Source organism: Sycon ciliatum, chromosome 13, assembly GCF_964019385.1.
Source record: "Sycon ciliatum chromosome 13, ocSycCili1.1, whole genome shotgun sequence".
In the NCBI taxonomy this organism is placed as follows: domain Eukaryota; kingdom Metazoa; phylum Porifera; class Calcarea; order Leucosolenida; family Sycettidae; genus Sycon; species Sycon ciliatum.
In genome coordinates, this window is record NC_088655.1 from 15,068,578 (window position 1) to 15,092,595 (window position 24,018).

Sequence of the window (24,018 nt, forward strand, 5' to 3'; positions counted from 1 at the left end):
ACCTACACTGTTCGCACGCTTCGCGTGCTCAGCACGTGGTGGTGGCTACACGATTCGCACCCTTCGCGTGCTCAGTGCTTCTGTGGCTGCTTCCGCTAGCACACGATTCGCACGCTTCGCGTGCTCAGTGCTTCTGCGGCCGCTAGGTACACAGTGCTACACTGTTCGTACGCTTCGCGTGCTCAGGGCAGCGCTGCTCCGCAGTATGGCCTGAGCGTGACACACACACGTCACAGGTGCCTCTTCTTTATAAGTAAAGATATGTTCAACCCCCTCCCACATACACACATTATAAATATGAACTAACAATTTCACTGTTCGACTCGCAGGCGGCTAGAGAGCAAAGGATTAATTTATACTTCAAAGAAGTAGCAAAGAAAAGGACCAGGGAACTACAAGTAAAAAAATTAGTTACGCTATAATGTCCACGAACAATTTCACTGTATTTGAAATAATTTTGTTTGACAACTCTGAGTACTCTGAAACTTTGGAGCACTGTGGATTATATGTGGATACATTTATGGAAGGAAAAGTGCAGCTGTGCAGCTTACGCACACATAGACGATGTGACTTAGAGTGGGTGTGCGTCAACTGCTTTCACAAAAGCAGGGACAGTGTGTTTGTTGTAGCGGAGGCAACTCTCTAGCGGTGCCACATGGTGGATGTGTTCCAAGTGCAAAACGGCGCCGCAGCAGCAGCCAGCATGTAGCAGGGGCCCGGGGCCAGCGTACACAAACATGTGTGATCATCCAATGAATCACAAAACATGAGAACGGCCACAGATCAAGAAAGCGCGTCACCAAGCCTCCGCTAGCCGCCGCAAAGAGGCAGCGTCGCGAAGAAGTCCTTGACGAATCACGGTCATGGTACCACCATCACCGAGAGATGATTGTCCACTTTGGAACAGCACGGTGGAAATGCCGAGTAGCAAGGCCCAGCAGTGCAGGCGGCGCGACGCGGCCCAGCCCAGATGTGCCGCCCATTGCAGGGCAACTGTCAGCCGAGAAGAGCAGTAACATGAGGGGCGGGCGGAGACGACACGAGCACCTTGTGCAGCAGCAGCAACAACAGCAGAGCTGATCACAAAAGCAGACACCCCTTCTTCTTCTTCCTGGCCGGCTTATCACCCATCTTGATTTTCTACACAGCCACACAGGACAAGTGAGATGAGAGAACAGAATATGACTACACACAGCCGCAAGCAAACAATAAAGCCGACGGTACACGTTAGGATAGGGCGGGAAAGAAACACAGGTTATGATCCGGCCGGGCAGCTGGAAAAAGTGTGATCAGCCGCGGAGGGAAATGAAACGGCCAACTCTCCACCCGAAACACCCCGACATGCCGAATTGATTAAACTTTCAAGAGTGCAAGCAGATCGCTGAGGCTAGAGCTGTAAGAAGAGAACAAAGTGTGGCTGTGCTTACTACAGACACACACGAGACTTGGTAAAAAAAACGTTCCAATTTCCGAGTTTCATGGGAACATGGCTGTGGAGGCAAATTATCAGAGACTACACAATCATGGTTGCACAACATTTGCCCGGATTTTTCTTGGGGCTGGAACGTATAACGTTGTTTTTAAACACGGAGGCTCCACTGCAGCCAATTCATATGAGCCAGAGCACGCCAAAATATGACCACAGATCAGAAATTCGATTTTCAGTTTTTTGTTAAAAAATGATCCAACACACCTAATGTTCACTGTCTGAAAGTTTTGGATTGATCCGAAATGTCTAAGTGTTGCAACAATGGTATTATATGCAGCACTGTTGAAATGGTGAAATTCTATGTACAGCAATGGGATTGTCATTTTTGCACACAATTGATATGCCCCTTGGTTCATCCTTTCCGGGTCAGTTCCTCTGTCCAGGGTCTTATAGCATGAGCTGACAGGTACTCAGCCACATCCAAATTGTCTATAGGCAGCTGAGCTGGGTGTCCGAAATACCTCCTGTTTGGAGCACCACTGGAGAACCGCCAGCGAAAACACGGTCAACATCTGTGAGATGGCCGAAGAAGTTGGCACTCCATGTCCTCTCCATCACACTCCACCTGTACTTTCAGATATACAGTATACACTGCTGCACACATTGTTCGTCAACATACTAGACGTCGCACTCATATTCCCCACACTAAAGCCCATCTGCACACGGTTTTCTCCGCTCGCCAGAGAGTACTGCTTTCGCTGCATACTGCTCATGCTAGCGATGTTCCGCATAAGGGTACTTAAATTATCGACTTGAGCAAGTTGAGGGAGCAGCAGAGTCCAGTGATTGTTTTTGCACTTGCAACCAATACTGGCATTGTCCCGGATATGTGCAGCGATGTCCATTCTGGCCAAATCATCGGCCGACTCACCTCCCAAGTCAGTGTCGATGCCAATCGCTTGCCAGGTTGTCATCAGAGTAGAATTCCTCGTCACAGCAGATCGTGGGACTACCAGCATCAATTCTTTTTACGCTCGATGAAAGTGTCGCCCTCAAATGACTCGTCGCTGTATCCATCATCGTCTTCCTTCTGTTTCCGACTCGAATCCCCAAAATATTTTATCCTGCGCATGGAGTGCGATGATGTCGTCTTCTTCCGCTCCGCAGTACATTACTACTACTACGCTCTTCTGTCGATACATTGAGGACGATCAGTTTTAGGCGACTCAGCGCAACGTGGAATACAAACTCTAACAAATAAACTTACTTGCAACAGAAAATTGCATCCGGAACAGTACAGTCGACCGAGGAGAACAACAACAGCAACTCGCGTTGCACTGCACTTCGTATTTTTTGCCGCGGAATTCAAATCGTGATTTTCTCGACTTTTTCAAAAAAAGCTGTGGTCATGTTTTAGCGCGCTCGGGCTCATATCATGGTGGTGACTGATCATAATATGGAACGTATAAAAAAACAAAACAAAAAAACAAAACAAAAACGACTACAGCCACAAAACCCAGCCTGTGTAACCAGGAGGGTAGGAAGCAACTTGCAGCCTGTTCATCTTTTGGTTGGTCAGTCCAAAGTCCCCACCACATACAATCCATACAGCCGACCTACACACAGACTTACATATTTTCTGATCTCGCGAACTAGATTGTAGAAAGCATCGTCCTGCAAACAACCATAAACACAACCAACTGCGTCAACAATACTTCACGTACAGTCAACTTCGCTAAAAACGACTGCAGATATAACAACAGAATTTCCACGCCCAGAGCAAAGTCCCATCTAATACATATCATGAGACTTCGGGTATAAGGACACTTTTCTGATGCCCCGCCGAGTGTCGTTATACGCAGTTGACTGTAGTTTAAAAAATAAAACGGTTAAAACACACACCAAATGCAAAGTTACATCAGGAAAGCCAGAGTAATGAAGCACACACTAAAACTTACAACTCCCTGTCTTGTCTTGGCAGATGTCTCAATGAATGGAATCATGTAGTTCTTAGCGACTCCGACTGACGTCTTTGTGTCCACCTCTCTCTTGGGCAAATCGCATTTATTGCCGACCACTGCAACAGCAGAAAAAGAAAGAAAGAGAGAGAGAAAGAGAGAAAGAAAGAGAGAGAGAGGGAGTTATACCCTGCCGACTTGCCTGGTTTAGGCCGAAGTGTCCGTAACTTCGGGGTCTGAATAACCGAGACATGAGTGTACAGCAATTATGACCAGCCAAAGTGTCTTGAAGAACACTCGAATGTAGACCTGAGGAAAACAGACCTCTGGTAATGCGGGACACCATTCGACAGTCGCTGCCGGAGGTACATCGACAGCATTGCACACTTCAATCTACAGGAGTCAGGAGAAAACCTGTGAAGTGAGACCAGCTCGGGCCGGTCCCACTCGCGTGTCCGTATTGCTCAAGGAACGCACCACAGTATACACGTGGTTATCATCGTGGTCTGCCTGCACACAATGCAGAACCCCCAGCGGCCATGACAATACTTACAGATCATGGGAACACCATCAGTCTCACTAGCATCTTTCACCCGCAAAATCTATGACAGGCAGGCAGCAGGGAGAGCAAAGCGGGCAAGGATTCGTCAGTTCAAATGGCGACTAAACAGTAGTTGTTGTGGCAACGCACTACAACCCATACCGTACTTACGCACATATAAGCGCAACTGCTCATGTCCGGATATACATGTAAGCGCACCCCTCAATTATAAGCGCATGTGCTTATATGTGAACACTATTGGTGAAAAGGCAGGAGCAAAATATACTGCTAAGCAGTGTGGTGACACCATTGTTTAGGACACAGACAAACCTCTATTGCGCATATAAGCGCATGGGCTTCTACCCGAACATGTTTACAAAGCCAAAGATCTTTTTTGCAGCAAATTTTCGCTCGCTTATAATTATGTGTGGGGAAGTAGGGTGGGTATACAGCCAGGATACGTCAGCAAAGTCCAGACTTGACTTTACTCGCTCAACGCAGCAGTGCATGATGCAATGGGAACTAGTCCAGGGTGCTAGCGTTACACGTCGGGTTGGATTTCGTTAAGTACAACTGTATATGGCCGTCATGAAAACAGTAGCCACAGGAGCAAATATCCAGGCGCAATCGCCCAAACCTACCTGCTCGCGATAGCTGTTTATATCCTCGAAAGAGCGTTGACTATTGACAGCGAAGACGAGAAGGAAGCCTTCTCCAGTTCGCATGTACTGATCACGCATAGCACTGTAGAAATAGTGAACAGAACATACAGTAGCTGTCAATACACAAGCGCACAGAGTGCAAGTCCATGGAGTAACGAAGCTTTCAAAACTCATCGGAATTATTTGCTGAGAGGCGTGTGGATAAGCCATACGTGAATGTACACACACACATGCAGCACAGTATGCATGCCGTGTTGGCCGCTGGTTTCTCAAGATAGGAGGTTTCTTGCTGCAGTGATCATACAGTTATGCCAGGCTTAGGTGCATGCTAGTAAATAGTGCTGATGAGTGATGAAACAATCTACAACTCTGCATGTCGGCTGTCAGGGGCGTCGGAAGGCATTGCACAGTCAATACCTTGCAGAGTCGTGCACCCATGATTGATGAAGAGCGCAACACAAACAGCAGTACACCATCTCACAGCACATACCTGTATTCTTCCTGGCCGGCGGTGTCAAGAATGTCCTGTGAGCATCCAACACACACACACAAGACATGGACCAGAAAAAGCATAGAATCAATGCCAAGGTTTCCCACCAAGAGATTTTGTGACCGAAAAGAAGAGGAAGAAATGTCAAGTCTAGAAAGTGAAGTGGGACCAAAGAAACAGAATTCGTTGTTGCCATCTTCATTCGGTGCGTCAATTCATAGTAGTAATAGCAAAAGTACATAACCAAGAGTGTGCAACTCCTATCTCGAGCTGCGATGGGTTCACCCACGGCGGAATTTTTTTATTGCGTCATTCTTTGGCTGAAGTATGATCAAGTGCGTATGCTTTCCCGCACATTTTTTGTAAATACGGTGAGAGTTCACCAGGTTCAGGACACATCGATCTATCGTCCATTGTTCTGCTTCGACTACCGTAGCTGTGATGTACAAATTCTTTGTACTTTGATGTCTGGCTACGCATGATGGCATCAGCGAGCCAAACAGCCGCCAAAGACTGATGTCATAAAAAAATTCCGCCGTGGGCTGGGGGAGCGTCGAGTTGCACACTCTTGGTTATGTACTCTTGGTAATAGGTTTTTCATTTGACCCGACGAGACAACTTGACGCTTGCAGATGACAGCACGGACATTTCAGCAGCCACACTGCACGATGGCAAGTATTGTTACTCCTGGCAAGTCATGTCAGGAGTAACACTATCGTGGAGTGTGGCTGGTGAAATGTCCATGCTGTCGTCTGCAAGCGTCGAGTGGTCTCGTCGGGTCAAATGAAAAACCTATTACTACTAAAGAAACAGAGTTCAACGGCGTCTGAGGCTGAAGTGATCAAGTGATAGATTCTGTGTTCTTCCTGTCTGAACCACAATGACAAACAAGATGAGAGAAATTGATGGATAGGAGACATTGGATGAGTTGCTGAAAGTGAGTCTACATAGAGCTAGCTTTGTTACAAGGAAGACAAGAGAGATGCTCTCAGGGAAGGAAAGGTGTTGTGTTTCATTCCTTATCCATCTAGCGAGCAGCATGTCTTCCAACCGATCTCCCGAAGAACAACTGGCCGCTGCCATGCGGATCTCGTGTTGAGTACGAAAAGGACGACGACATATTCTCCAGACATTACAACGGACAACGGGAACAGGTTAGGTCGAACAACATTTATTGGGGAGACGAAGAGACTGAGATAAAGACGAACGAAACGACGACGAAAGAAGTGTTTTATTCCTCATCCATCATCCATCTAGCGAGCATGTCCTTATCTCCCGAAGACCAAATGGCCGCTGCCATGCGGATTCCGTTGACGCCCTGCTCGCCGCCTTCTTCTCCTCCTCCTCAATCACCGCCGCCTCACCCGAACTGCGCGGGGCTCGATCCTTGGAACCCATCCCCATGGGGGTCGCCGCCGAGGCAATGTACACACTATAAGTAGTACAGGAACGTTGGAATGATCTGTGGTGCATTTTTAGTATACACTTTTGTGAGGCCCGTGCGTTGTGTGTGTGTGTGTGTGTTTCTGCTGAGGCTGGCCATAATTATCTTGCTTCTGCGGGCTCACTCCTCTAATTTGGATGTGTCCTCGGTTTTTACTGTCCTTTCTGTCCGTCTACTTCCGCGGAGGGTTTCTTGACGAGTGCGCGTATGTATTAGCCTTATTTTCTCTCCGTCTCTCCTGCTCTTTGTCGGTTTCATTCTCTCTCTCGTCTCTCTTTCTCTCTCGCTCTCTCTCTCTCTCCTTCTGCGTCCCTTTCTTCTTCTTTTTTTCTTTGTAAAGGTTCCTGCAACCACAGTGATTATGCTTGCTATTGAAGTATTCGAGAATGGAAAATAAAATACCTTTTTATCGTTGTACTATCTTGCAATGTGGATGCTGGAGCTGGAGGCTTTCTGATAGTGCTTGTGGATGCTGTTAAAGGGCCACTCCGGCTTCATTTTCGACGCCGAGTTTTCGATGCCAAGACGAAGGTAGGTGAAAGAGAAGACCCCTCGAACAAGAACGAGTTTCCAGAAGCGATCGAGTCGAGCAGGAAGACGACTTTTGAATTTCGCCGAGCAAGCGCTGATGACGTAATGAGGGATTAGCTTGCCAGTGGAAATGCATCTGCGCACATACATTTCACATAATTTTTGGCCAATTTTCAATCGAAGAGGAGGTTGTTTTCTATGTTCTCGCAACGTCGTGAGCGATCCCGTCTTCTATACCCTCCCAGGTACCCTTAAGGTCCTCCAGAGGAGAATTTATCTCCAGCGAAGCGTTGTTGATCCGCTAAATTCGTCTCGAGACATATTCACCCAGTGCAGTGCTGATAAATGTAGAATGTTGAATCTGTGATAATTGTTGACGATGGAGATGCGGAGGAACTCGTAACGGCAATCCGCCAACGTTTATCACGACGAAACTTTGAACTACCGCGACGACACATACCACCCAACCGCCTACAACGACCACGCCCGCAGCCACGACCTACTCGACACCGCTACTTCGACGTTCTGCCACCCCACCGACTTACCTTGCCAACCATGCCACGTCACGCGCCTTACCGCAACTGGACTGGCCCGCCGCCCAATCGTCATGTGTTCCCTCGTCGTGGTCCTGTCTATGTCCACACCGCCCATTGGTTTGTCGTGTGATGTCTTATAGTCCATTTCAAAAATATAGACGCATGGTATTTTTGAAATAATTAATTTGGCCGGTGCTTTTCAAATTTTTTCTTCTTCGGAATATTGCTCAGGTCCTTCCCCCAACTTTTCTCCTTTAGATTTTAAGCGATCAGAAAACGAACGCCAAATTTCGAAATCTGTATGCACAAAGTGATCACAGATTTTATGTGGTATAGATGCTGGCGTAACGGTTTTTTGAAATCACGGGTCTATATTTTTGAAACGCACTGTAGCGTGCGTTTGGTTGGTACAACCTAGAACAGGATTCACTAGAACAGCACGTTTGGTTGGGACTGCACTTGTTCTGGGTCAGCCAGAACATGTTCTGCTTGCTCCGGCCTCGAGGCTGGAGCAGCCAGAGCAGTTTTTCCCAGTGTAACCTGGCAGGAACATCGGTTTTGATGCAAAATGATCACGTACACATGCTTTTGGGTGGCACTTGCCATTCACTCGTTGTACCGTACACAGTGACCATGGTGACATGGACGCGTTTTGACGAATGCAACCAAGTTTCGCGCATTTTTTCACATAAGTGTACTCTGTTTCCGGAGTACCGTTTGGTTAGCAGGAGGCGGCTCCATGTGCACCAGCCGTTCAATCCTGTTCTACAGTCCATTTCAAAACTATAGACGCGTACCTAGGCAAAAACCGTTATGCCAGCATCTATACCACATAAAATCTGTGATCACTTTGTGCATAAAATTTTCCAAATTGGGCGTCTGTTATCCAATCCTTTAGAAACTATATGAGAGTAATTGTGGAGCGACCCTGAGCAATATTCCGAAAACTATTCTCAAAAAGTTCCAGCCAAATTTGAAATATTTCAAAAACCCTACGCGTCTATAGTTTTGAAATGCACTGTAGATAGTACCAACCAAACGCGCCCCTAATTTGGTACTTGTAAAGTACTTGCTACAAGTAAATCCTATATATAGGATTTTGCCACTGTGGTCATATTTTCCACTCAAATTGGGCATGGCACGAAACTAGCAAACAGTAAGTGACCAATTCTTCCTTGCTAGGTCTGAGTAGGTCACGAGAGTTGAATTGGTTGATTATTTCAAATATTAACATCCCAGGCTCATCTCCCTGCACAATATTTCTAAAGCCCGGCCCCAGTTCTTCAAATCCTATATACGTGTACAGGATTTGAAATTTTTAGACCTGGTTTTAGCCTGAAAACTGGTAGCTTCATGACGACATAACGACATGTGCCATCATGAAACCACCCCGTGCCGGGCAAGCAATGTTCGCCTGCACATGGGTAATCCTGAAATAAAGATTATAATTATATTATAACATTCACTGCTTCAGTCCTTTCCATGACAGCAGCTGAGCTCAAAATTCCAATTCTTGCCGAAAATTGGCATTCACGAGAAAACTATCGTCCCATGAAGTAAAAAAAGTAATCATCCATGTAGAAAGGAAAAGGACATATGGAAACGAGTTAAGAGTAACTCTCCACCACTGTAACTAGATACTATATACAGTCAGAAAGTGCAACAACTAGGCACAAAACTGACAGAGTACTGAGACATTCGACGTCCTGACACCTAGCTTCAACACATCTCCGTAGCGCTAACCGACAGCCTCTTAACTCGTTTCCATATGTCCTTTTCCTTTCTACTTTTATTATTGGCTCAATACCCGAGTTTCAAATCATCCATGTCTCGAACATAATTTTCTATGAAAGTCATTATGCTGTTATTATTGGTCATGATGACCAATAACAACAGCATAAAAGTCACACATTCTCCAATCCCATATATAGGATTTTTTTGCCAGCAAATGAAGATATGGGCAAATCGTCACCAGATGTTTGGCAAAGCATCTGAACTGCGCATCCGTAATCTGAACCATCTCCCAAATAAGGGTTCTCATCCGCCACCCATTTGAACCCGTACACGAGGGCACGGCAGACGCCCCCAGATAGCTACAGACCATGCACAGGATAAGACACGCAAGCACTCCCCACTGGGCTCACATCCCATAAAAGGAACTTTGCCGCCCTCCCAACAGCGTGCCATATAATGACAAATTGGCACATGGTTGAAAATTAATTAAAAAAAAGAATGCCTCAGCACTCCCTGTCAGTTTTGTACCATGTTGTCTCACTCACTGACTGCACATGATCTGGTTACTTTGGTGGATAGTTAGTCACAACTCGTAACGTATTGTCCTTCCTCCTTTTATCCAAAAAATATTTCAATATTTTTTTTCGGATAATAATTATTAAAATAAAATAGAATACTAAAATTCCCTGGTCATGTGAGACTGAATCAGACTGAATCTTCCGCATCCGTAGGCATGCCACCACCGCCCAAAGATCAAGGTGAAAATGCACACTGGATACACGTATGGAGAAGATACAGGCATCAGTGAATCGAACCGAGCACATTTTTATGATGTCAAGCAAAGTTTAATACGTTCTGCAAGGGCTTGATTCTCCAGACGATGACACACCAGGAAAGGTACAGCTAGAGAATAATCCATCACAGGCAACAGTAGAAGGTAGGCGAACGACCCAACAGGAGCAAAACTTGACACCGTTTAAAAAGTATTGCTCTTGTTGCGTGATTCAGCTACCTATTTTTACTACTGCTGTCTGTGAAGCAAAGGGTTACAGTAAGAACAGGCTCTGGCATGAATATGCTGCAGGGTTACGCTAAACGAAAAATGGCTTGAAGACTCCGCACGTGATGCTCGGCATGTGTCTACTGTCCCTTTACAGGACTACGGTAGGACACATACAAGCGAACAAGCCGTGCTTACCAGAAGGCATGTCTCTCCATCGATGACCACTTGTTTTCGGTAGGAATCCTCTGCAAGAATTAGAAACAAATGCACACACACACAGACAATAAGTACGCATTGAAATTCCTTATTTCAAGCAGGCAACAGGATACGAGTATTTCACTAACAATTTCCATTCTCCCTCAAGAAACCAGAACCGATGTCATTGGTTTTCGTTGAAAAGCTCCTGTAAATGTTTCATTCAATGAAACATTCACAGGAGCTGTTTTTCTTTCCTTTCACTCTCTCTCTCCATCAAGTACAACAATGAAAAGAGCAGGAATTTAAAATGACCAACACTTACCAATGGTGGGATCATACTCGTCAACGAAGCTGTAACACACACGTACGCGCGCAAACACGAACACACAAGTTAACAAGTCAATATTGCTATCATACATGAGCGTGCACAACCAATCACACCTCTAATCGAATAGCCAGCTAGCTACGCCAGCAGGCGAGTGACTTCACGCTTACGCGTGTCCCCTACAACCCACACGCTTCAAATCGTAAACCAACTGCGTTTGAATGTCCCAGTCATCATGACATTGGTTTTTAGAGGCTGTGCTAGGTTCACACAAATACTCCAAAATAAGGGTGAAACAGTCCGTAGTTGTTACAGCAGTGGGGAGAGTACAAAATTGTACATGGACACTTCACAATAATGTTGAGTATAGCGATTGTTGTTGGCGTGGAGTGCTGTTGATGTCTCTCGTATGTGTACTCATGGTAAGAATAAAATGGGCATACGTCATCATGTTCGGACCTGACGACATCAAGTAGTACACTCTGGTTTATGTACTCGTTATACAGCTATACAATACTGTCTATAGTGCCAGTGGCCAGTTACCACACAAACCAATGCTGCAGTCCTGCAAAGCTATAATAAGAGAATGCCCACGTGATTGAAAAGCTAGGTGGGAAATCAGATTTTAATCTGTAACAGTCCTCGTCGGAATAGTACACTCCGATAGCAGTACATCTGTGAGGACACTACATGCCTTTCCGAAGAAAAGGTAGCCTAGACCCGGGGGGTACTACCAAGTCTTACTCTACTGGTTTTGAATGAACACAGAGCAAAAGTTGCCAAAACCTTCACAAATTGTAAATTACTTACTGGTTTTGAATGAGCTGGATAGTTAGAGCGCTTTTGCCAACACCACCAGCTGCACAGGGCAACAAAGTAAGATAGCCTCAATAGAATGATCGGAAAACTGCTCAGCCGAACGGACTAGGCCTACAGTGCATTTCAAAACTATAGACGCGTAGGGTTTTTGAAATATTTCAAATTTGGCTGGAACTTTTTGAGAATAGTTTTCGGAATATTGCTCAGGATCGCTCCACAATTACTCTCATATAGTTTCTAAAGGATTGGATAACAGACGCCCAATTTGGAAAAAATTATGCACAAAGTGATCACAGATTTTATGTGGTATAGATGCTGGCATAACGGTTTTTGCCTAGGTACGCGTCTATTGTTTTGAAATGGACTGTAGGGCCGGCACAGCAGAAAATCAAACACTGCAGTCCACAACGGGGGGAAATGGGATGATGGAAATTATTTTTGTGGGTAGAATCACGTACCTCCGACAACGACGAGCTTGTATTCCGTCATGACTGTTCAGCAACTCCAAGATACACAAGAATTAAAAATAAATAAAAGGACTCGGGGAGCTTTCGGTTTGGAGCGTGATTAGCAGACAGGCCGAAGCTTGGTAAATAAAAAACGAGCGTCGATGACAGGGAATATCCTTCCAGAAGCCGGAATAACCTTTCGTCCACAGCAGGGGCCTATTCTGTTTGTGCTTCAACACAAACTAACTCACAGCTGGCGACAACTATTACTTCATGAAATTAGACACCTAGTCGTCCTAAGCATGTGTGGAAACAAAGAAGCCAAAGGCAAAACACCTCTCCAATGCCTTTCCAAACCAAAAAACCAGTAGGCAGTAGCCTCTCACAGCTGGATGTGCGCGCATTTTTCGTCTTGATCTTCGCATATACACACCTAGTACCTGTGCACATGGTGCATGTGAGCAAGCTGAGCATGAGGAGCGAGAGTTGCGAGAAGCATCCGCACGTCCGCGCTGTGCAGCGTGTGGGATCCCGGGGGGAGGCGCTGCGCGGGTGCACGAGGGGGAATCACCTGTCCTTGCCCTGCATACGAGAAAAGTGCACAGTTCGGTACTCGTCGCAGAACTACCACATCTGGATATGACATGTCATTGTACGATATTATCGCCCTCCGTAGGTACTAGGTCTACGGTACGTAGATCTACATGCTGCAAAGCGCGTGCACACACCGTAGAAGCAGCTCGTACCTGTACGAGGGGGATGCTCCCACCATACCACTGCACCATGTACCAGTGCAGTGTACTACTCCCTGCTCCCCACACTGCCACAGCAAAACACCAACACTTTTGCCAGTTTTGGCACAAGAGTCCAAAACGTAACACAAACTATGAACCAGGGACTACTCCCTGCATGCTCTGAACAGTATCAAAATTAATGCTATGCGCAGAAGATGCTTTTTTACCAAATTTTGGTTGTGGCACCGTTTTTATTCCATTTCCCGTCACTGTCTGTTTTGAAAATGCCAGTCAAGAAGAAGCTACTGAAATTTCACAAAATTAATTTCGGTGTACTTATATTTTCAGCACTCTCCGGGTGCGTCTGTTTCATACCTAAACAAATCGTAATCCAATAGGGAACTGCTCCTCTGTACCTAAAGTTATGTTCACGTAATTACCTGCTGGCCTTTTGCTCTCATACCATGTACTTTAAAAGTACCTAAAAATTCTGAGGAATTGTGTGTTGCTCCCTACACGGCTACAAGTGGGAGCTCCTATACGTGTAATTGGCCTACACTGTATAAGTGGGAGCTCATGCTTTTCCTGCCGACTTGAATTCTCACTTGACTGACTCACGACTAAAAATTCTGACTATGATTACAAAATGTAGACTAATATAAAATTAAAGGCTGAGTATTCTGTTGTCAAGTGAACAGTGTCGTATCAAAATCTGTGACTTTAATACAATGTACAGTGTTACTTATCATGATATGCATTCAGAAAGAACGTTCTCACTCTCCCCTAGGCACTAAATTATCCAGCCTCTTTTACCGGCGGGCGAAAGAAACACTGAATGGATGAAAATGCAATACAAATGCAAACCCAGAAAACCAGGAAAAGGAAAAATATGTAACCCAAAAGAATGTGTGATTTAAAATAATAAATTAGTAACACTATGTATGCCGGCTAATATGTAGTTCCACTCCAAAACTATAGCAGCACCCAATACAGATTAAAATGCAGTTAAAAATAATATAAGAACGCAGACAAACAACACCTCGCATATGCCCCTCCACAACAGCCAACTCTCGGAGTGCATTGACTGGACGGTGGTACGCCGAGCGGGAGCCGCGGATGCACATTAGGGCGGCTCTTACCTAAAGCGAGTGCTAGCCGAGTCCGGATATAGCACATCATTTCTCTATACTTCTTGTCGTCGTTGCTAGCCAGCATACCGCACAAACGCTTGAGAAATCGGTTGGTTTCTGGCGACGTACATCCGGTCGTGGAGAAGATGAAGGGAGTGAAGGTCCCACGATCGACATGATGTATGATACGCCGCATATTCCAACTTCTTTCTCCGTTCGAGGAGAAGGGCATCAACTGGATTCTTTGCATATGACGCAGCGTCCGGATGAAAAACTAAAACATCCACACTGAATGCGTCCTGGGCGCTGGTCCAGAAATCTCACACACACACACACACACCTTTATGTTAGCTCTTGCATCATCCGCAACATTCGTGCTGGCTGCTCGCGGAACACTTCACTAGTGACCGGAGCAAGCGGAGGCTCAACCAGTACACTCTTGCACGCCTCTGTAAGCAGGTCGGCTACCAAATCCCTCACCTCGTTATGGAGGATTGTGGGAAAGCCTCCCGTTGGACAGCACATGGCATGAGTTACCGAGAAGGTTTTTCCACTAACACACGTGGCTGGCACATCCTTCAAAGGCCACTCATAACGTAGGGCTAGCGCATCTCAAAAGTCACCCCTCGACAGATGATAGCCATGTTCATCTAGCGGCAACGCATTCAGCCACGTAACCGTTGACACTTCCTTCTTTGAGAAGTGGTGAATCTCATTGTACCTATTCTCTTCCTCCAGGCGTCGCTCCCGACCAACAGCAGACTTTGCTCGCAACGCAGACTGGATTATGGCAATTGGAGATCTAGGTAACCACGATGCATCATGTTGGTTTTAAACAATCTCAGCCACCTGGCAATCAGTTATGGACCGAGACGAGGTTAATTCAAAAGCCGCCATCCGCTGGAAATGCGGGATAGCAAGCCCGCCAAGGCGGGTGGGCAGGCGCAGTAATGCTAGCTCCTCATCAGTAAAGGTTTCTCTCCATGCGAGTGCCGGCAATAATTCATTTTGTTTTGATAATGGCCAAGAGAAGTCAAGCAATCGGCGGGGAATGGGACCGTGCGCAACATGTAGGTCCATCGACCACGAAAGCCGTGAGTGATAGCTGAAGGTTCGGTGTCCGCAAAGACAGTGAGGCGTCGCAACTCAACAATCCATTTTTCAACTGTTTCCCGCACATTGCTTGCAATTGCATCAATCTCACCAATAATTGCGAACCCAAGTATTTCACAGGTTCGGTGTCCGCAAAGACAGTGAGGCGTCGCAACCGGCTCAACAATCCATTTTTCAACTGTTTCCCGCACATTGCATCAATCTCACCAATTATTTGCGAACCCAAGTATTTCACAGCACCAGTGACCATTCGTATACCGCTATTATGGGGCTTGAAATGCGAAACGCCTCATCAACCATGCCAGGCTTTACCAGAGGCAGAGTCTTCTTCGAATTGGTGTAATAGCCATATTTTTGACCGTATTCTTGTAGATTGTCCCACCACAGGTGCGTGTATGGCGGCCTTCCTCCACCACTGGATCGCATACCACGTCTGGCAAATGGATGGGCAATCTGCCTGAAGGAGCTGAACCAAAGGCAGTGTGGCAAGGGCATAAAACACCATAGAAAGGGGATCGCCCTGTGTCTTGCGAGGCCAACTCACCACCGCCCGCCACAAACAGCAGCGCTGACTGACCGTATGAGTTACACATAAAATATTAATTAATAATCGCTAACGAGGCCTATTTCTCACCCTCACCTGTTCAGTTTGTTGTCAATGTTTCACTTCCTTTCCCCTGCGTGTGTGTGTGGGGGGGGGGGGGGGAGGGGCTCAGGCACACGGTTTCTCCGTGCCTGGTCTGCGCAATCTGGAAATTCTCAGATTGCGCGCAACATGCCATTACATGTGGCATAGCCTGTCCCCGGGGAAAATTGCGGAAAAAAATCGCAAAAAACGCGGGAAAAAACGCGGCATAATATGGCATAATTTGCGGTGAATTTGCGGTAAATATGCGGTGAATGCGGCAATTTTCAGTGAGTATGTAGTGAAATCAATCAGTTACAAGTCTCTGGTGTATAAAGCACCCATTATTTGAGTAAAAAGCCGCCACGATGAGACGTTGCTAGCTGCTGACCGAAAAGTGCACTGTGTGTACGTGTAGTACAACAAAAAGTTCAAAAAACGCGGGAAAATCGCGGAAAACGCGGTCTTTTAAAAAATCGCAAAAAACGCGGAAAAAAACGCGGCCGCGGAATCGCAATTTTCCCCGGGGACAGCATAGCGCATGTATCCGATGATGAGTGCGCATTTGATACATTAGATTTGTAAACTGCAGGAAAGCTCATTTTTCTTCTAGTTTTCGCCAAAGAGGCCCGGGGGGGGGGGGGTATCACTCCCTGGCATGAGTTGAGAACTATAGTATTACTTGAGATTGTGTTGGATGCATGCGACTATTGACTCCATGCATACACTCGGAGTACATCATCATAAAAATGACAGCATGATGCTTCTATTGAAAGTGAAGTGATCGGCAATGGATCGGCCGTTGCAACCAGGCGGGGGGGGGGGGGGGGGGGGGGGGGTAAGTACCCTTCGTATCGCAGCAGTGTTCACGTTGCACTGCAATTGATGTTGCACTGAAGTGACTTCATCTGTTTGCATTTACAGCTGGTTGAAACTAGATCACCGAATGACAATTGGAAGCAATCTATGCCGCGGTATTTGTTAATAATATTTTTTGTAACATCAGTAAGTAGCTGTTGCAAGTACTTGTACATGCACTCGAAGTACACATTACATGAAGCAGGCACAGAAGTTATAATAATTATATTGATACCAACATTAGCAAGTAGTTATTTATCACATGCACAAGCTTAGAGAGAACTGTATCGGTAGATTACACATCAAAATGATCTTTAAAAAAATTTATCCATGATTATTGTTATTCTACTGGGGTAGTATTTATTTATCAGGCACTGTGGCTGCTACGGTTACTGAGAATGTATGAGTACCATGCACAGCATGGACAACCACAATCTCCATCTCTCTATCATTAGTAAAAATATAAGGAAAAAAATGTGCTGTGGGTCAAATATGGATATCTCAACTGCAGGGCAGCTTACCGGCAGTTGCTCAAGGATTCGGGTTGTGACATGTATGGCTAAGCCATGCTAACAAAGCGTTGTCTATGAATGTGCAGTCCGGAGACTTTTGTGCTTTTTCAGTGTCAGATCAGCAGAAAGGAATTCTTGGGCTGAACAGTCAATAGACATTTATGGACATGAGTCGGTATGTGTGTGTGTGTGTGTGTGTGTGTGTGTGTGTGTGTGTGTGTGTGTGTGTGTGTGTGTGTGTGTGTGTGTGTGTGTGTGTCTGTGTGTGTCTGTGTGTGAGTGTGTGTGTGTGTGTGTACGCGTGCATGCGCGTGTGCGTCCAGTATTGGTGAAACTGTGACAAAAGCGGGGAGAAGAACACTCATCATTCAATGCAGTGTGCATGCAGAGAAGTAGTGTGAACTGCAGGTTGTTTCAAGTATTGTTTTGGAAAATGACGAATTGCAGCAGAAACGCTGTTAAAAAGAATCTCAAATCAAGCAGCTATATCAGCACCTGCATAATGCTTACACAGGGAGGGCAAGGTCTTAGATAAGACTGCAGTGTCATAGGTGAATTGCTCCGTTCTCCTTGCACAGGAGCTAGGCCGGAATAGCCACACTCACATGACCAGCTCAACTTGGGCCATGGCTCGGTCAGCTGCTACCTGGAATTCGGAGGTGGGGTTGAGGTCATCACGACTCGTTCCAGCAACCGCATCTGTGCATCGGGATGGAGTGAAGAAAGGCGCAACGATCCATATATAGACATATCTCATTGGGCCTTCACAATAATCATGCCGGCATTACTTCCCTAAAGGAGTAGCAGAAGATGAAAAAAGCGCCCCACCCCCATCACCACCCATTTAAGGTCTCTGTCATCATTGCTCCAATGTAGCATGCCATACTCTACTGAATAAAGGCCAAAACTCTTCTTTGACCTTGGAGCTTGGTGTGAAGGGGTGTCCTACACTTCGGGGGAGGGGGGGGGGGGAGGGGGGAGTGTGGGCAAAAAAGGAAGTTGTCGCCGCCTCATCCATCACTAAGCATAATACTAGCTTGCTCCATTATCTCAAAAGGCACCATGTAATGGTGATGGCCTGTGCCACTTGCATGCCATTCTAAATGAAACTCATGTCAGTTCGCTAATGGTGCATCGCGCTTGCCTTGCGGTACGGCCAAGTGGGGAGTATTTCAAGTTTTACTTACAAGGCGATCTTCTTGAGTTGTTCCGGGGATCAAACCATCTGCATAAACAAGTCAACCAAATACATACGCGTATGCACGCACACACACACACACACACACACACACACACACACACACACGCACACGCACACACACGCACACGCACACACACACACATACACACATGCGTATGCACGTACATACATACATACACAGACATGATGGGTGAGAGGACATTCCAGACTGCGAAACAACAAAACCAAATTCCGAAGTTAGGAGAGAAAAAAATACGTCATCATGCAACTGCATAAGTTATGTGCTTGTGTATATGTGTGTGTGTGTGTGTGTGTGTGTGTGTGTGTGTGTATGTGTGTGTGTGTGTGTGTGTGTGTGTGCGTGTGTGTGTGCGCGCGAGCACACGCGTGCGTGCATACAGCTGCTGTTTGATAACACTCATCATCAACAGCCAAATATGGAATACCTTGCCATCACTCACTTTTCTTTTCCATTGGCAAGAGTTCATGCGGCAGGTTCATAGCTGACAGCGGTGGCTGGTTGCCAATGGCGACCGCTCTAGGCGTGTGCCAGAGCATGTCCTCCTGTCGCAGCGTCTCCAGGTCCAATGCCCGCACCGCCGTCGCTGGGTCCATGGCAAACAGGTCGCTGGTGGTGCTGCTGGTGCTGCGGTTAGTAAGGTAGATGCCGGAGTTGCGATACTGAATGTTATTCCACGGCGACGACTCCGTCAGCCAGGTCACCGGGCTGTACCAGTCCTGCTGTACGAGCGGAGGCTGTAGCATCACAGGCACACGTGTGTGTTGGTGTGCATGCATGCATGCGTGTGTCCGGGAAAACATAACAGGAACAACAGTGATTAGCTGGGGAAATAACTATGCCAATCATACTGCCCATGCACTCAGAGAATGAAACCGTTGTTCGCAAGAATCTATTGTTCAATACACATTTGAATGACGCTCCACACATACTTGTATGACACTCCAGACATATCTGCGCGACACATTCCTTCCAATGCCAATGCCGTGCATATTTCGACATCCAAGCATTGGTGGTTCAGTGGTAGAATCCTCGCCTGCCACGCGGGGGGCCCGGGTTCGATTCCCGGCCAATGCATCTTTTTTCGTGGAAAGAGACTTGGACAGACTTGTCGAGTGTTGATGGTTGTTTGTTTGATTCTATGTTTACTTTGCCAGATACACAGGCACGTCTGCCTTCTCGACTAAACATACAACTTAAGCGGGACTCACAGAAGCTTTTTTGCGATGCGACGCGATCTGCGACGGACGCGTGCGATGCGAACTCGCGAAATACCATTCACAGAAGAAGTCAGTGATGCGACAACATCTTGCTGATTTGGCTACGTCACCATGATATTTGCGCGGTTTGATACAACTTGTACAGATTCATAGGCAACTCTTGAACCTTTGTACAACTTTGCTGTAAAAAAGGTCAAAATCGTACGCCAAATCGCTTGTCGCATCGCATCGCAAAAGTTGACCCAAGCTCAACTTCTGCGATGGCTTGCGATGGCCCAGTTGCGGCAGTTGCGTGGGGTGCAACATGGCTGCGATTTGGGGTTTTCCCGGTTTCGCGCCTGTCGCATCGCGTGTCGCATCGCAAAAAAGCTTCTGTGAATCCCGCAGTCAGACTTTTTAAAACTAAAGATGAAGAATGTGCTTTACGTATCGGAGAGGCTCATAACTGCATGTACCACACACAATGAGATACGTATTGGCGTATGAAACTTACAGCGAGAGGCCAGGTGGCTGCCTCGATGACGTACGGCAGAACGTGGAAGTTCCACAGGCTGCTGAACCAGCGTGCCGCCTCCTGGCTGTCACTCGGACACGTCAGATACTGACAGGGCCCTGCACAAACAACACCGAGAACGCAACACCACGTACTGTATAATCAGAATAATTCTTCTCGATTCTGGATAAAAAGTTTCCTCGGAGACAAACAAAAAAGAAGCTATGACCCTCGGTAGTAGCACAAACTTCAGGATCTTCAACAACATTTCTCCACGAGTTTGTGACTCTGGATAATTTCGTCTTTTTCGTCCAAGGAGCTTTTGGACTAAATTAAATGTCAGACTAATGTTGATCTCTCCAGCTTTTCGATACTCTCCTATGGCCAATGGATTAAATTTTCAACCGGATGACCTCCCTTTCTTCGGAATTATCGACCGACTGAATTTCCTGCCAGTACAGTACGGTGAGTATCAGGGGGCGCCACTTTCTCACAAAATAATTATAATGCGTATTGTACAGTTTGTGTGAGCATCAGGTGATAGCAGGGAGTCGTAAAATACCGGTATTTTACGACTCCCTGGGTGATAGTTAAAAACGTATACTCAGGCGCGTAGCTCGTGTATAGACAGCATAGTCCGGTCAGCACACCAGCCAAACGGCCGTCAGACGTAGATCTACTACATAGTCAAGATAGGCAAAATGGCGACTATGAGGTTTGCCGGTCATTGCGCGAAATCACGCGACACCTGTACATTTTCGATCTGCGGGATGAAGATGACGACGTCCATGCATCAGGTATCAGGGGGTAGTAAGATACTGGTATATTACTACTCCACGCCTCAAATCGTGCTGTCAAGCGTATGCGGGGAGTGTAGCATGCCATCCCTTACACTTTCCAGCTCAGGGTTACCCTCGCTACCAATGGACGAAATTTCAGGGTCACAGCTTGCGCAACGGCTTTGTCCTGTGCGAATGGCCACTCGACATACTCAGCACAAATTTTCTATTGCATGCATGCACAAAATGTTCAACTTTCGTATTTTTGGCGACTTTACCACCGTCGTGGAGGCTGGTTGGTGAGGAGCAGGTAGCCATCCCTTGTGGAATCAAACACATGGTTCCACAGTGTGGCTGATTCCGCAAGAGCCAGGTCCATACGAGGAACATTCGCTTTGTCTTTTGCCATCGAAGTAAGTCACTTTTCTTGTTCTCAGTGTTTTTTACGTTCAACGTTTCTGAGATTTTTGAATTATTCACTTTTCATTCTTTCATACTTTATTTCTTCATGTTCACTGCCTCACTTGCCTTCTGATCTGGAGAATGTGACGGAGGTGACTGTTGGTTACTGCCTGGTATAACGGTTGTCGTGCTGTTGCTGTATTTCCGTCCTGCTCGCGACGTTGTAGATCACAAACAATTTGAAATCACATGAATTGTACTTACCGTCGTGCGAGCGGTATTAGGAAACACTGTGCAGATTAGATCGTCGCAATGTATCTATATGTGTGTCTGGTCATCCTGTGCCACGCAAGAACTCCAACCAGACGCATTCGTCCTCGGCCCTGTTGATCGATTGTCCACTCGTCTTTCCTTGAAGAACGATCGATCAAAAAAAATCGAGCTCGAGGACTTTTTGCAAAAAAACGGCTGAAAAAAGGAAGAAAAAAGGGTGCTCAGAATGAGATTCGAGTACACAACCATGGTCCCAGCAGTTTACGTGGATGTCGCTCATAGATGCGCGATTTCGCGCAATGGGTCCATGGTCACCATCAGGGAGTCGTATAAGGGTTTATGCAGTTCCCTGGTTATCACACTACAGATGTGCATGCTCTGCCCTTGTTTACTGGAAATCTGTGGACATCAGTATCCAGTGCTAGAACAGATTGGCACGGGAACTCACCCAGCACGGCGTGCGGTGAGACGATGGAGTGCAGGAACGTGTTGATGTGCTCCCAGGCGCTGGGCAGCCACTCGTAGACACTGGTCGTGTGACGATCTCCACCACTGGTGCTGTACAAAGGTACATACATACACACAGTGGCACAACCACATGCACACACACACATGCACACACACACATGCACACACACACATGCACACACACACACACACATGCACACACACACATGCACACACACACACACACATGCACACACACACACATGCACACACATGCACACACATGCACACACACACATGCACACACACACATGCACACACACACACATGCACGTACACACGCGCACGCACACATACACACACACACACACACGAATACAAACGCAACGTCACACTTTGCCATAAGCAGATAAGGCACCTGAATTTCACACACATTACTCAGTATTCACAGTCCTCTGCACAAACAACTATAAAAGAAGTGGTCACAGGATATCGGCGGCCTCTTCCAACTCCAGTCCAACTCACCTACACAGGAAATATCTAAAAGTGGCAACGACGAAAAGCGATTCAGTGGACATGAAGGCACCTTTGCCTATTAACTTTGCCTGTGCATTCAGGCACCTTTGCCTATTAACTTTGCCTGTGCATTCAGGCACCTTTGCCTGTGTATTGCCTGTGCATTCAGGCACCTTCGCCTGTGACTGACTTGTCGTACTTACCATGCCTGCAAGGAGATCCGCCGCTTGTTCAGATAGCGCGCCAGCAAGCCCTTCACTGGCTCATGGTGTGTAACGAGTCGGATGGAGGCACACTGACTGCTGGTCAGAGATGCATGTGAGTCTGGTGTTGAGGATGATGATGGGCTGCTGGCTGTGTTGCTTGTGTCTATACAGAACACACGGAAATGAAATGTACACACACACGCAGCGGCTCGACGACCTTCAACCACTGCACACCCTGTCCAGTACTGAATACTGTGATCCCTCTATAATCCGGCACCATTTCGTGCTATGGATATTCTGCTGGATTAGGGAGGGTGCTGGATTAATAAATCTGATCTACTGCTGCAATGTGCACGAAGTGGACATTTTGGCTACTGAAATTTATGCTGGCTTCAATGATAAAGTTCTGGATTAAGGATGACTGTATTGTGGTCATGGGGAATAGCAAGCCTTCAGCGCTCTGGCCATTAGCTTCAAAGTCAGCCACCTTTTTCATCTGAGCATTGGTGGTTCAGTGGTAGAATCCTCGCCTGCCACGCGGGGGGCCCGGGTTCGATTCCCGGCCAATGCATCTTTTTTTAGCACTCTTGTGACCATTCTACTTTTTGCATCCTTTGGCAATCACATGACAGGGGGACAGTGCCAGGGATTACAAGGACTGGGGCTGGGGCAAGGGCAAGGGCAGGGGCAGGAGGGTGAGTAGGAAGGACAAGAGTATTATTCAGGGTGCTCGCATACTTTCCGATCCACTCTACTACATTCCATGATCACCACGTGGAACTCCCTGCCTACCGAGATTAGGATATCTGAAACCCGTGGTGTATTTAGCCGGCACGTTAAGTCCCATTTCCACAAGTATAGATTCCATCCTCGAGGTTTTCTCACTTCCTGATTACCCCCCTTCTTTACCAGTACCCTTTTTGCTTGCTTCTACTCAGACTTCTTATTTAACCTCTTCACATTAATCTTTTTTTATCGTAATATTTTCTTTCTTTTAAGAATTGCACCTTATTGTACACGCATTGTACACATATATTTATTCTCGGAGACCCCCTTGATTTAGGCTTCGGCCTTTGGGGAATCCCTCAAATAATAATAATAATAATACTCTTCTTTGACATGTCACTGCAGGCTGTAACAAATGGCCAGGGATCACATTAACCATCAACACGCTCCCAAAACTCACTGTCATCATTCTGGCTAGCATCCATGTGTTCTCCGGAGCTGCTGAGAGTGCGCACTCGTGTAGCAGCGGTGTTGACATTGCTACATACAGGCCATCTGCTGGCTGTGATGATGACATACACCCTGTGAGCAGTGCAGGGATAACACAATCAGCCAGAATGCATACAAACACCATCAAATACGGCG

At 46.6% G+C, this 24,018-nt stretch overlaps 2 protein-coding genes and 2 non-coding genes across 10 annotated transcripts in view; 2 read left to right on the forward strand and 2 right to left on the reverse strand.

Annotated features, from left to right (window-relative positions):
* Window positions 1–334: 334 nt before the first annotated feature.
* LOC135830139 (GTPase HRas) lies at window positions 335–12,552 on the reverse strand. Of its 2 annotated transcripts, XM_065342533.1 has the most exons (10): window positions 12,129–12,552; window positions 11,662–11,710; window positions 10,849–10,877; window positions 10,524–10,573; window positions 5,081–5,115; window positions 4,570–4,672; window positions 3,941–3,989; window positions 3,388–3,506; window positions 3,062–3,103; window positions 335–1,140 (listed from the first exon to the last, which is right to left on the reverse strand). In XM_065342533.1, the coding sequence occupies exons 1-10, from the start codon at window positions 12,157–12,159 to the stop codon at window positions 1,081–1,083; spliced, it is 567 nt and encodes a 188-aa protein (XP_065198605.1). In that variant the 5' UTR covers window positions 12,160–12,552; the 3' UTR covers window positions 335–1,080. The 2 variants fall into 2 exon arrangements, with proteins under 2 accessions (XP_065198605.1, XP_065198606.1); XM_065342534.1 differs by lacking the exons at window positions 11,662–11,710; window positions 12,129–12,552 and adding an exon at window positions 11,601–11,607.
* Window positions 12,553–16,789: 4,237 nt separating this feature from the next.
* Window positions 16,790–24,018, reverse strand: part of LOC135829387 (neuron navigator 3-like) — a 39,466-nt gene continuing 32,237 nt past the window's right edge. For all 6 annotated transcript variants that reach the window (XM_065341790.1, XM_065341789.1, XM_065341792.1 and 3 more), the window contains 7 exons: window positions 23,834–23,955; window positions 22,645–22,810; window positions 21,927–22,036; window positions 20,025–20,143; window positions 18,754–19,048; window positions 18,279–18,316; window positions 16,790–17,790 (listed from right to left, as the gene is read on the reverse strand). In XM_065341790.1, the coding sequence (XP_065197862.1) occupies window positions 17,734–17,790; window positions 18,279–18,316; window positions 18,754–19,048; window positions 20,025–20,143; window positions 21,927–22,036; window positions 22,645–22,810; window positions 23,834–23,955 (907 nt within the window). In that variant the 3' untranslated portion in view covers window positions 16,790–17,733. The remainder of the gene's footprint in view (window positions 17,791–18,278; window positions 18,317–18,753; window positions 19,049–20,024; window positions 20,144–21,926; window positions 22,037–22,644; window positions 22,811–23,833; window positions 23,956–24,018) is intronic.
* Window positions 19,318–19,388, forward strand: Trnag-gcc (transfer RNA glycine (anticodon GCC)). Its single transcript has one exon. It is a non-coding gene; the product is annotated as a tRNA-Gly (tRNA).
* On the forward strand, window positions 23,148–23,218 carry Trnag-gcc (transfer RNA glycine (anticodon GCC)). The gene has a single exon. It is a non-coding gene; the product is annotated as a tRNA-Gly (tRNA).